Genomic DNA, 13,942 nt, shown 5'->3' with positions numbered 1-13,942 from the left:
ATTCTTTATTAAATTTGTTATTTCATTAACTTTGTTATTTCATTAATTTTTTTAACTTCACGAGATGTATGTATATTTGCTTTAGTACCATCTTCATCCATTAATTGAGTTGTTCGTATATTATCAATTGAACTTCTAACATAAGTTGGTTCTTTATAAATATAAGGTTGTTTTAATTCCCCGGTTACCTTATTTTGTGCTGATAATAAATTATTAGATTGATTATTAAAAAATCCTTTATACTCAGTAACAGCACCATCAAATATTTCTGCACCATTCCATCCTTTATCAGTAAATAAAATTTCATTGGACAAAATATAATCGGTATTTGATTTTTTTATATGGTTCAATTAAAAGATAAAATGAAACTATTGGATCTCTATCAATGATTGGTAAAATTGCATTTAATTCTTCTGGATAAGAACTTTTTAAAAAATTTAACAAAGAAACAACATGTGATAAATATGGATTATGAGTTCTACATTTATTTTCACGCATACATTTATCAAATTTATTTTCTACTTCAGTGGCTAATATTTGACGAGATGTTAAATCAACTATATTTCCACTTCCTGTTATTTTATTTTGTGTTCTACCCGTTTTTTTAATAACAAATTCAGGGCCTTTAAGAGGCATCGTTCCTGATTCAACTGTCCAAATTACTAATTGTTCTTTTCATCGAGGATTAAAATCCATTGCCCTTTTTAATACAACATTATTGATTAATGTAACTTCATACTCAGAAGCAGATTCCACTTCTAATAAAATTTTTAATTTTGTTCCTACATTACGTTGAAAATCTGTTCCAGTTAATAATGGAATTGGGATAACATGAGCTAAAATAATTTGAATAGCTGATTCACTTCCTTCTAAAGTTTCGGATTTTGTAATAATATCTTTTCTAATTGCAGATGGTGGATGAATATATGTAACTAATTTACCATTTAAAACTCCTTCCATACATAACGATTCAATAGCTGATGCAAATTTTGAATCTTTACTTTTAATCCAATCTATTATTTTACAATAACGTTGACATTTTTTTGTTGCCATATTATTTCAAAGTATTATATTATTATTTTAATATTGTTTATTTTATATAAAAACTAAAAATAAATAATAATTATTATTATTTATTATTGTTGTTTATTTTATATATAACTTGGAAAATATATATTATATTAATTTATTATTTTGAAGTAATATTAAATATTAATTTATAAGTTACAATGAGTTCTAATAATAATATTAGTATCAGTTTCATTGATTCAATTAAATTAAATGTTCAGGTTGAAATAGAGGCATTGAAAAATAATAGTGTTAAAGCAAAAGTAATAATTCATACCGGAATTTCACCAATTTCAGCTACCATATCTAAAAATAACACCACAGTATATAATAATATTAATTCTGTTTTAAAAGATGCTATAACTTTACTAATTCCATTTTTTAACCCAATAGACGTATTAAATGTTCAAATTCCAATAAGTTATCATTCTGTGTGGATTGAATCTTGTAATATTATTTATAAACAAGATAAAATACCAAGATTTTCATGGAGAAAAAATCTCAAAGAAACTAATGATCCTATCAATAATAATGATGTTGTTGAATATGTTTATAAACATATTCATTTATATAAATGTGCCCCTAATTTTATTAAATTAAATGTTGCGACAAAATTAAAGTGTAAAAATTATATTAATTCAGTTTGGGGACCAATTTGTGATAATGAAGCATTAGAAGAAATTTATATGATGTTACATAAAAAAATATCGTTAGAAAATAATAAAATAAACGAATGTGTAATGACTGTAAAATAAATATTTTAATAATAATAATTAAATAATAGTACATGATAATAATAATAATAGTAATAATCGGGTTTACTCTAATATTAAACACCCTACCTGGGGTAGTTTTGTATGCTGAGTTCAAAAAAGGGGGTCATTTTATGAACATCTGTTGCCATGGTAACCAAAATCACCATAACATGTTAATCATTTTTCCAAAAATTAACATAATACAGTGAAAAAATGTCCTTGTATTAGACATGTATGAGTTAGTGCTACCTGGTGTAACATAAATTGTGTAAAATTGGATGGCTGTTTCCATGGAAACATAAGGTAGACGTGAACATTATGTTTTCATTGCATACACATTCATCTCACAAATAACATTATAAATCGGATAAATATCTTTTTATTTGTACATTGACCCCACTACCATGGGTAGTTTGTCATGCTGAATTCAAAAAAGTGGTCATTTAATGAACATCAGTTGCCATGGTAACCAAAATAACCATATTATGTGATTTTTTGAAAAATTAGTCATAAAACACTTTAAAAATTTCAAATTTAGGAAAAAACATCATTGCTGTTTGAATGTATGGGTTGGTGATATATGTTGTAACAAGGTTTCATGAGTTTTGAAATTATCTGTATCAAACCTATGCAATTCTAAAACTCTAAAATCACCAGAATAAATTGTAAATACCTAAAATATACCAGTAGTCCTTGACAATTACATTTACGCAGCTTGGTTCAGTCTTTTATCACAAAATCTTCAAATAAGTGTACACACACATTTGAGTACAAGTTGACATGATCTTTGACTCCAACTGTATGTTATTGTTTGAAATTGTACTTGGATTTTATCCAACAAAATATCGTCTGCTTTTAAATTCTCCAACTCAACTGACAACATCATGATGTGCGGATGCGTACGTACATATTTCCGGGTCCCAGTGACACATGCCAAATTCAAACGATAAGGACACAATATAGTTGGGATCGATCACAGTATCACTACATCGATTGTTACAGGAATATCAATATTATTATCCAGAATTTCTCAGTCGTGAAGCTTGCTGACAAGTGCAAGGTTATAAAGTAAGATGGCAACTTTTATATTTTGCGCGTGCAAGTCAACTGACGTCACTAGAATGTATTACAATGTAGCCATAGTTATCACGCGAATCACGCATGTCATGTGCACTGCATTTATGTGTGTATGCAACGGTACACGTGTGCCATACACATATAATATACACAAGCAAGATAGGCAGTGACCAGGTCACTACTTTATTGTGTACATGACTTTGCCGAACGACTAGGAATAATCAGTAATTTACAAGTTGCTAAAATTTACGTGAAGTTGACTTAAAAACAGAAAGGGGCATTGCGAATATTTTGTAATGCATGCTTAGTCCGGATTGTTTGTCTTGCCATTGTTGCGTCTACCTGGAAAATTACATACATCTCGGCGAACACACATTCATATGGACAAAGCAGTGCAGTGCATATGCCACGCTCCCACGTCAAAAATCAAAAAAAAAAAAAAAAAAAAAAAAAAATTTGCACTGTAAGACATGCCTAGCCATAGTTCTCTTCATCATGTTCAAATTTTATTTTATTTTAGGAGACAGGAATGTCGATATTATTATTTTATTTTACGAGACAAAAATAGTCGTAGACGATATATATGGCACCATGACACACTGTGTAAGCACGGGTAGTTTTTTGAAAGATGACAAAACTGCTGCTGTGTGGATGGTAATGAACACAATCAATAGAAAATTAAGTAAAAAAAAGTGAGTACATAGTTATCAACAGAGATAGTACATCCGACCACATTTCCGATGACTTTGCTATTTGTGAGGCTAGCTAGCCACTTCGCTGTAACACTGTGAGTATTAATCTTAGTATATTGTACTGCGATGACACATGATGCGTCTAGATCAAAGGGGGACCTAGCGTTCGTTCGATACTGACGTGGCCATTGAATACCAGACTGCCGTATTTTTCTCAAAAGAAACAAATCAAAGAGATGCAGCAACCCTAATTTGCAGCTCCGACATCAGAAAAAAATGTTTTTATTTCCGACCGACTCCTGAGTTCAACACAGCAAGATTGTAAGGTTTGGACGAACATCGAACATCAAACGATCCACATGGCGTCTTAGACCAGTGTTCCATTGTAAGACAGATTATCTAAAATTGGAGAGTGGCGTCCATGGAAACATAAAATATGCTTACATTACAAATGCCATGTTTTAGTAAGGAAATACATCTGACATACACCTTAAGTACAAACGTAGTCCTGCGGAGTAATCCGGGACTCGATTCTGACAATTGTCCCTCCTACCTCAGAGTCAAGTCAGTAATATAGACTCGTGCACCGTCATGTAAATAGGACTAGTACAAACAAACCCCATCTTGACATATTCTTGTCCTTTTCAGTTGCGCTGACATTTACAACCATGTACGTTAACGAAGTCATCAGCTCTACATACCTTTTGCTATGAACAAAGTTCAACTTTCCTTTCTTGGCAGTGTAAATCATATATACATATATATATGCACACGTAGTACATAAACTTCAGTTGAATATATGACATGATCGTGATGGATAAGCGATGTAACATTTGATTACGTAGGTCTTTGAGTAATAAGGTCCGGTTTGACACAACATTGACAGTCGTGTACCAAAATATCCATCCAAAGTTGCGTTCAAGGAAACTGTTAGTTGCGTTATGATTGAACACAGTGCCGCTTTATATAGTTGAGGATGAGTAGCCTTCCATGCCTTCCATTTTTAGGGAATATTGATAAATTATCCATGATTTCGCAGTTGTGTCACCATCAAGGTCGTGACCTTTTATGTGCGTTGTTTTAACGCTGTGCATGATGCATGATGCATGATGCATGTGATACAATGTTACACAGTGTAACAATATCATCATGCCTGGAATTGAATGACCTATATCACGTGAACTCCACATTGTACATTTCACAACTTCAGGTACGTTTTTGCATTCGGATTAATATATTATTAAATGTTATCGGCTATTCATGAAAGTATAATTTGTAGTAAATGAAACAATATTCTACAACGTTTTACAGTAGCAGAAGACACAGGTCAAGTCAACTGTATGGCATGCCAGCACAATGACATAGCATTTTCGATTGGGATCAAATCAAATCAAAACCATACGATTTTAGAAGAGATTCAAACGACTTAAAATCTCAAAATTGTATCGCAAGTAACGCAAAGATGAAGAAAATTAAATCAAGCGATTGTAGGCTGAGTGCGAATTTGACATTTACTTCCGAATACTATGTCAGATTTCCCATAGAAAAACAATGGCCATGTTCTTTTATGACAACTGAACTTTGCTCACGTTCAACTTTTTCAAATGCGCACCAATCGGTCTGAAAATTCATAAATAGAGACCAAAGGGGTTTTGTAAAAAATCTCTTGGTTTTAGATTTGTCATTTTTTAAATTCTTTTCTGGAAAATGGTGTGCTATCGCTGACTATGTTGTTAAAACTCATTAAGAAAACCATATTGTTGTAATCTGTAAACCAGCACATTTTACCATGTACATCTACATAAATACCTCTAACTTCGTTATTCTGTAAGTAAATTACACGTAATACATACAGACTGACCTAGCATTTGCTTTCACAAAAATCAGTCTTTAATTTCATGAAAGCTGTGTGGCAAATAAAATCGAGAGTTGCGAGTTATTCCGTATATTTTAGTTTTACCCGTCAGCAAATACATGTAATGCTATCAGCAGGTCAGCGATATGTTTTCCACGGACACTCACCACAGTCAGTAGTACAGTACAGTACTACTGTGTTCATGTCAGAAAAACTTTAAATTGATATTCTTTTCACTAAACTTTGCAACATTATTTTATGACAACTAAACTTCGCTCAGCTCATGTTCAACTTTTTCAAATGCACACCAATTTGTCTGAAAAATCCAAAGGGGATTTGTGAAAATCTGAGTCATCATTACCAATACCGTAGCTGTCAATCAAATATTAGTGCCTTAAATACTTCGGGGAATACTGGACAATTGAGATCTTCGATGGCCCCAGTGCTAGTGCCAATTTAGTCATAAATAAAATAATATTGTCATACTTTTATTCATGTACATGGCAAGTACCAAGCTCCCAATTGTTACGACTTGAAGCTTGAATGGGAAATATTGAACAATTAGTTATGGGTGTAAAACGTCAACCTTTACACCTCCTACGTATACACACCAACCATAAGTGATATTCCTCTAAAGTAATCCCAACATTTTTCATCATTATGTACTATTTAAACCCCTCCACTTGTAATAATAATAATAATAATAATAATAATAATAATAATAATAATAATAATAATAGTTTGTGAATAAAAAATAATAAAATTAAATTTATTTTAGTTTATTTTTTTTTTATTTTTTTTAAAGAATAATTTAAATAATAAATTTATTATTTAAATTATTTTATGATTAATAAATATAACACTTTTTAAAATGGGTTCTTCACAATCAATTGATGGAAAAAATAAAAATAATATATCTGATATTTTAGTGAAATATTCATCGCCAGTGAACATTGTTTCAACTGTAGAGCAATCTGATATCGCTAAACAAATTTATTCAATGGTACATTCGTATTTAACTTCTCAAATAAAAAAACAGGGAGTTATGAGAAAGGTTTTTTTGGAGGAGATGACTTAACTAAAACAGAAAAACCGTCATTAACTTAAAAAAATTATCAACATTCGTTAGCATCACAAAGTAAAGAACGACTTATTCGAGGATTAGGGAGAGCTTTAACGGAATCAGGTATACCTGGTATTGATCCTAATACAGCAAGTTTAGAAGAGATTGCTTCTAAATTATTAACGCATTTACCAAATCCAAGATCGAATAATAAAATATTTAAAGATGATGCTGAAACTCATCAACAAATTTGTAAAACAATCGCTAAAGCTTTAAATAATGAATTTACGCCAAATGCTGAAAAATCAAAAAGATTAATTAATACATCTTTAGGTTCTGAATCTATTTGTTGTCGAATTAATATATTCTATGACAACTGGAATTCAATCGGAATTTTTAGAGGTTTATGCCGATGTTAAAAAAGTGATTAAATTTTAGATACTATTTTAAAAGAATCAAGAATTAATATTAAAAAAGCGTTTCAAAGTTTTGAATTCCCTGTCAAAGAAGGTGAAGAAATCCGTAATTTTGATGAAGTATATCAAAATGCCCAAATAGAAAGAGAAAGACAAATGGAAATGTTAAAAATTTTCTACATGTAACATTAGGTCCAGCTCATAAAGAATTAGAATTAGCTATGCAAAATGCATCGGATACTCATAACATGATATCTAAATTAAAATTAGTTCCTGGTTCAACTGAATTATCAACTAGTTTAGCATATGCTTTAAGTGGTATTGGATCAGTTGCTAGTATAACTGCTAATGTTGATAAGGCTTTAAAAGAATCTGGTATTTCAATTACTGAGTATTTAAATACTAATTCTATATCTAAATTAGAAGATACTGCTAATAAATTATTATTATCAAAAAGTAAAAAAATACAAGATGTTGGGAAATTTTTACGAGCTATTCAAGTATTAAAAAATAATTTCCATCGTAAAGATGAATTAAATTTTGATTTAATAAAAGAATATTCAGGATCATATATTCTGAAAGATATTTTGGTGATGGGTAATATATCCTCATGCGGGCTTCGCATTTGTTTCAAAATTAAGGATATTTCTTTATATTTTCTGAATAGTACATGTAACGATATACATTTGAGTCTATTCCAAATTATATAATATCTTACAGTCTTATACAGTGGTTTACTTGGCTCTAGATCTGCTGATGCATATACTGAAGGAAGCATGAATTGAGATTAAATTAAGATGTTGCATATCCAATGTGCACTAAAAGAATTGAGCAAACGTTTACGACCATGGGAGTGGGCTGATCAAAGTCTGAAAGTATTGAAATGTTTTGCTCCTTATTCAGGATTTTTTGAAACCAAATTAAACTTCAGAAGAAGTCACTTACCAAGTGCACATCCGCAAAATAAAGCTCCGCTCTTTCAGCTTTGCCACAACAAAATACACTTCGAGATGATATGTAATGATATGTAATGTATAGCATAATTGTTTCAATTCTGGTATTTTATTACCATATTCAAGTATTGTATGACTTAAAATTATGTCTATGGTTTGATATTTTATGCCTCTAAATGGCCTCCTAAATGGACTACTAGCGTTTATTTTCAAATCTGTTTCACCTTTGGAGTTGTCTCTCCAATCAGCAGCAATCAAGGTGATAATTGGCTTTCTTACAGTCTCTCAAAACAAGATGGGTGGTGTCTGGCTAAGTAACCCCCTGTATAGGTTAGTTAGAGCTAATTAGAGACATCTCCGTATGCGTGTGAAATCCAAATCCCGTGGAAAGTAATCTCATTAAGCGTCTACATGTCAGCTTTATTTGCGGTATCTTCGAGCTTTACAACATAAACTAGTAATCTTTACAGTCAGTGTAATAGTATATCAAAATACTCTTTATATTTTATGGTTTTCTATCACGATACAAAAAATACACTCATGTCTCCCTCTAGCCATCCTATCACTGACTACATAAGTCTTGCAGTCTTGCAGTCTTACAGTCTTTAATCCTATGCTGACTGCAGCCGGGGCTGAATTAGTGGTTACGTGGGTTTACAAAGATATATAAAAAAAAAAAAATTTGAGATTCTGAAATTGAAATTTTCCTGAAGTCTTGCAGTTAAATCAACCAAAAAATAAGAAAAAAAATAAGAAAAAAAAGAAACTATCAGGTTTTTGAATAATCCTGAATAATCCTTAAATTATGATTTAATTATTGTTTAGTTATTTAACTGTTGTTTAACTGTTATTTAACTTCTTTTTTCCATTAATTTTTGTTTTACTACATTAAAATCCATTAGAGTATAACTATTATACGAATTATTTGGATTTATCATAGATTTTTTTAATCCACGTGAAACAACTATTAATGGGAGTTTTTTTGTATTTGTGAGAATCTCATCTATCATTCTGCTAGGAGCGTAAGTACAATAAAGTTCTTTAAGAGTTATTGGATTATTAAGCCAAATCAATAATCCAGGACCGTAACGAGAATTGAATTTCTTAAATTGAGTAATCAAAAATGGTTTTTCTATTGGAACTTCTCTCCATTTGATTGTGGGAATTTCTTTGATATTTCTTTTTTCATTTAAAATATCTAATAATAAAGTTTCACAATCCTCATCATTCTCTGAAGGATTAGCAATATTAGATATAGCATGATCAAGCAGAGAACTAAGTGGACTTGATTCGGTTGTGTCGTCTTCAAAAGTGATTTGTTTTTTACTTTGTTTGTTTGACATTTTGAATTTATGGTACGATTGTATGTATATACATATCTATTATTATCTGTTTAATTAAACGTCTGTGAGGTCACTAAGCGGTTAATTTACTTATAACAGCTACAACAAATTTAGTCACTTTTTAATCAATTTTTATGGATAAGATTTATTTTGCTTTTTAATACGTTATATAGATATAAAAAAATATATTAATAAATTTATTAATATAGGAAAGAGACTTTATTTGGCTATATAATATATTAAAAAGGGACTGCGCTTGCTTTCTCCTTTTCTATACTACTAAGAGGTCATAGCATGAAGGTAGAAACACCTCCGTGGTCATAGTATTAGGATTTTGTACAGTCTTATTCAGCCATGAGGAAGTTAGCCACAAAAATGATATTTACCGTAAAACGTTGATTATCCGAACGCTTACGGGGACATTCTTTTAGTTCTGATATGTGGTCAGGTCGGATATGCGATCTACATCGAGATGGGACGGGGTGGGGTCAAAAGGTCGCACTCATACAGAATGAACGTATATTTACGCTGCATATCACACTTACACATGTTACATGCACTCTCAGACAAATGAAACATACTGTACTACATAGAAACCATTTTAATGAACTGTACTTATTTAATACTAAAACTAAAGAGTTGAATACAATAGGAAAACGACATTGTGAATTGAATATGTGTAGAAGAAATCAAAAAACGTATTTACAAGAAAGACGACGACGTAGTGGACAGCTGATAAGAACGCATTGTTGTCATGGTTGCATCTATAAATAGTGTTCACTGACATGTAAATGTAATCAAATTGTATCATTATACATGTCACGTGTACAAACGATGTGTCCGCAATTTAACGAAGTCGGGGGTTTCTGTTTCATTACACGGATGTCTGCTGTTTTTCTGTGTAAACTACGTAGCAATAACAACTGGGTAGGTTCACAATCAGGCTGCGACTCTAGCCATAACAAACACCGAGAAAACATAGCTGCCGCTTTGCCGTGCGATGGTACTGGTTGGGACATCGTTTTCTTTATCTTCAGTTTCACTATCAATTTCAGTGTCAATCTTAGCACCGTGTAATATATATTCATCATCAAAAGTTTGGTATCCGGGGTCTGCTTCATTCGTAGTAAGCCAGTCCGAAATGTACTTTGATTCGAAAGAATAACTTGCAACGTGGACTGGGTCTCTTTTTAAAAGTTACTTCATTCATATGGAAGTTCTCCCCATCCGTTTAAAATATAAAAACAATTTTGAGCTGATGGTCTAGTAGCATTGATATGATTCCATTTCTGATCAACTAAAGTGACGTCATGATCATTTCAATTAGAATCGTGTGTGATTAATTTTCTCAAGTGTTGTTTGGTAACCTTCACTTACTATCAAAACCATCTGAAGTATTTATTAGGAAAAATAATTTCGACCGAGAACTGTTAATCATTTATGACTTTATTCAACATGAAAAGCATTTTTTACATTTATTATACAGGTAAAACTACACGGATTCATTACAATCATGTGACAACTTTGTTACAACGCAAATAACAAAGATTGTACTGTCGGCTTTAGATTTTACCTTTACGTAAAGAAAGTGTTAGTGCCCGATTCGAGTGTTTGTGCAGATGTAGACAATATTTCAAAAAATACAATTTTTGACCAAGTTGAATGATGACGATCCCTTCAATGAATATAGGAATGTGACAGTTCAGTTGATGATTACTCTATCTTCTCACTACTTTTTGAAGTAAAAAAGTGATATACTGATTGCTTTAGAGTTATTTGAAGTAGCTGAGGCAAATGTCACCAAAATCCTGTTTATTTTTTTATATGTATACTTGTAGTGAAAGACGTCATTAAAGTTCCATTTAAAAGAAAGTGTGCTAAAGTGCACGAAATGGTAAGTAGCAAATACTTCAAACATATAATTACCAATTAATGAAATTGTAGAAAGTCATTCACTGGTAGTAATTTTAATTGCTACAGATTATTTTATTGATGATGTTTGAACTGGGAAAATCCATAGCTACCATTCCCCATCGCTTTTTGCCGGTATTCCTAGATAGGAATGTGGAGAGGCGTGGATTAATTTTCTCAGCAACTTGATTTGGATATGCACCACTACTCGCACCACTGCAAAATGTCAAGTACACTTGTCCATCATCAGCATCTTGTTCAGCTTCTTCGAGATTTCTCTGCACACCATCCCATTTCGAATTGATTGGACCACCAGAGAATGATTTTACATCCCAGTCGTCTGCTATGATCAGAGAACGATAGTTGATACCTGCTCTATGTCCGCCTTCAAAATCATCCAGTAATACGATTTTACCACGTGCCTCACCGAGAGTAGGCACATTGCTTGATCTCCAGAAGAATCTTTCGGAGAAGCGGGATAGAGCCACGTTGACAGAATCTGACATACTTCGGCTGTTTCCTTCTTCATTATACTCCTTTCTCACCCGCATCACTATGACTTCTTTTGGCCGTTCGCTGAGAAATGCTGTGGTCATTTTGAGTACATCCGTGAAGCTAAAATGTTGGTAAAAGCTTTCGTGGTGTATGGGAAGACAGTTATTAAAGTGTCGGCAACGTATATCAAGAAAACGGATACCAGCTTTTAGTTGGGTGTCCAGTTTCCAAATTTGGCATTGAGTAAATTGACCACCATGGCCTTCGTATGTCATGGTTTGATGGGTTCCAGGAATTGAGAGACTACTGAGGGATATTCTGTTAGACATATTCGACATCCAATTTGGAAACCAGTCAGTAGGGTGTTCATTAGGAGTTCCGCTACCTGTCAATGCTTTCCCGGTTGCATCGAAGAGAGCTTCGTATGTATTTACGTCTGTTACTACGTCAACTGCTTTACCAATGGCATCACCGACTCCTTTGAAGAAATCCATTCTGTCGACTCTGAAATATTGTTTTGTTCGGCTGTCGTGCGGGGAAAATGAACCTAACAAGTGTTTACAATTACATTATATACGATCGAACAGTATACCGACACACTAAGGACTGTAACAGGCACACCTTGTCAGAGCGCCCACACACATCGGCCAACCCCTTTCAGTTAGCCAGGAGCAAGGCCATTGAGGGCGTATTTTACTGTCTGAGACGGATGGTTTTAGAATGGTCAGGAGACAGCTTCTTTGATAATAGATTAGATTATTTTAGAGCATGCGCTGGCTCAAATAGTCGCCTATTTATTGCATTTGAGAAGAATATGCAATTGTATTTCAATCGATTTCAATTTCGTCTACATGACATGGAAACAATTAATCCATTAAACAACATACATGTAAGTCGACATGAACTGTTCACCGTTTATTTCATCACACCACTTCCATGTCGATTAGACACTAACAGAGTTTTTTAAAGTGTTAAAATGGCATGGCCAGTAGTGATGACTTTATTACTATTCCCCTTTTAACACATCAAGTGTACAAGTCGAAATCACGTCTACTATACAAATCTCCAGGTATAGAATACACCAGGTAATTCTTCTTCCTGTGACCACTACATTTCAGCGGTACCAATGGAGATTTAAGATTTAATAATTCTCAATTTGTTGTCTTTACAAAGTTTAGCGCATTTCTGCAGATAAAATTGCTGTGCATTACAAGGCAAACTCCAAAACCCTTCGTAAGAGTAAAGCCTTTAGATTTTTGTTCGAAATGTTAGGTAAAATAATGCAGTTCAACATTACATAATACCCAATGGATCCTAAGTTCTAAACCGGTTTGGCAGCAATGGGATGCAGAACTGGTGGCAGCGATGGGATGCCAAAATCTCAAAATAATGCTAAGTTAGGCAATGTAATGAGAGTCAAAGTACAATATGACCCTCCCCTAATCCCACTTTCTAAAATATGTCCCTCTTTCACAAAAAGATTTGTAAAAAAGTAACCCTAACTCTAATTCCCCCAGCCCTACCCCTCTTGTTGAAGTCTCCCTAACCAAAAAAACTGTTTTTGTTTGTTTATGGCGTGATTGTCAGCTGCAATTCGACAGTTAGAATGAGGTAATGTGAAATGAGACTCTCCCCTAATATCTAAAACATGGTCGTCCCCGGCCCTGAGAAACAATTAGTACAATCTGACCCATCCTTGCCTTCTCCCACTTGCAATTACTCACGGCCCACCACTTATCATATCATGCTGTCAGCATAGCTTTGTATAACTAAGGAATCGTCATTGCATTGAATAGAGCATCTTTGTCAGAGTTTGTGGAAATACCTCATATATGAACCGAAAGATGGATATACGTTTGGACTGAAATCGCCCAATGACTACTACTGTCATTCATTTGTGCCGCTCCTACACGAACGCCCTCAACGTGCCAATTTTTCTCTTAACGTTGCAACTCTATAAATATATTACATTGTTTGACAGCTAGCGTATCAAAGCCATGTCATTTGAGTGTGAGTGTATCGCATATAAGTAATGGGGTTAGGGGTTGTCGGTGGCCGAGTGGTTAAACCACTTGCCTCTTACCACTGCGGTCGGGGTTCGAACCCCATTCAGGGTTCGGTTAAATTTACCACGGTGTAAGTAAGAAGAGTGTCGTTCAGTTTGACTCTACCGAACAACGCAGGTTTTCCCCGGGTACTCCGGTTTCCTCCTGCATTAACACTGAACCCATGAGGGATGGCCCTCACTGGACTTCATGGGAGACAAGTGTTTATATGCTTAAAGAACTATCCAGTATAAATAAAGATTATTATA

General features: G+C 33.2%; 1 protein-coding gene across 1 annotated transcript; it reads right to left on the bottom strand.

The window, feature by feature from the left end:
* Nucleotides 1–11,189: 11,189 nt before the first annotated feature.
* Nucleotides 11,190–12,122, bottom strand: LOC144439146 (1-phosphatidylinositol phosphodiesterase-like). Its single transcript, XM_078128415.1, has one exon. The coding sequence runs from the start codon at nucleotides 12,120–12,122 to the stop codon at nucleotides 11,190–11,192; it is 933 nt and encodes a 310-aa protein (XP_077984541.1).
* Between the last annotated feature and the right edge of the window lie 1,820 nt (nucleotides 12,123–13,942).

This window comes from Glandiceps talaboti, chromosome 8 (genome assembly GCF_964340395.1).
Source record: "Glandiceps talaboti chromosome 8, keGlaTala1.1, whole genome shotgun sequence".
Taxonomy (NCBI): Eukaryota; Metazoa; Hemichordata; class Enteropneusta; family Spengelidae; genus Glandiceps; species Glandiceps talaboti.
Note: the sequence above shows the minus strand (reverse complement) of the source record. Positions and strands in the feature narration are given on the sequence as shown.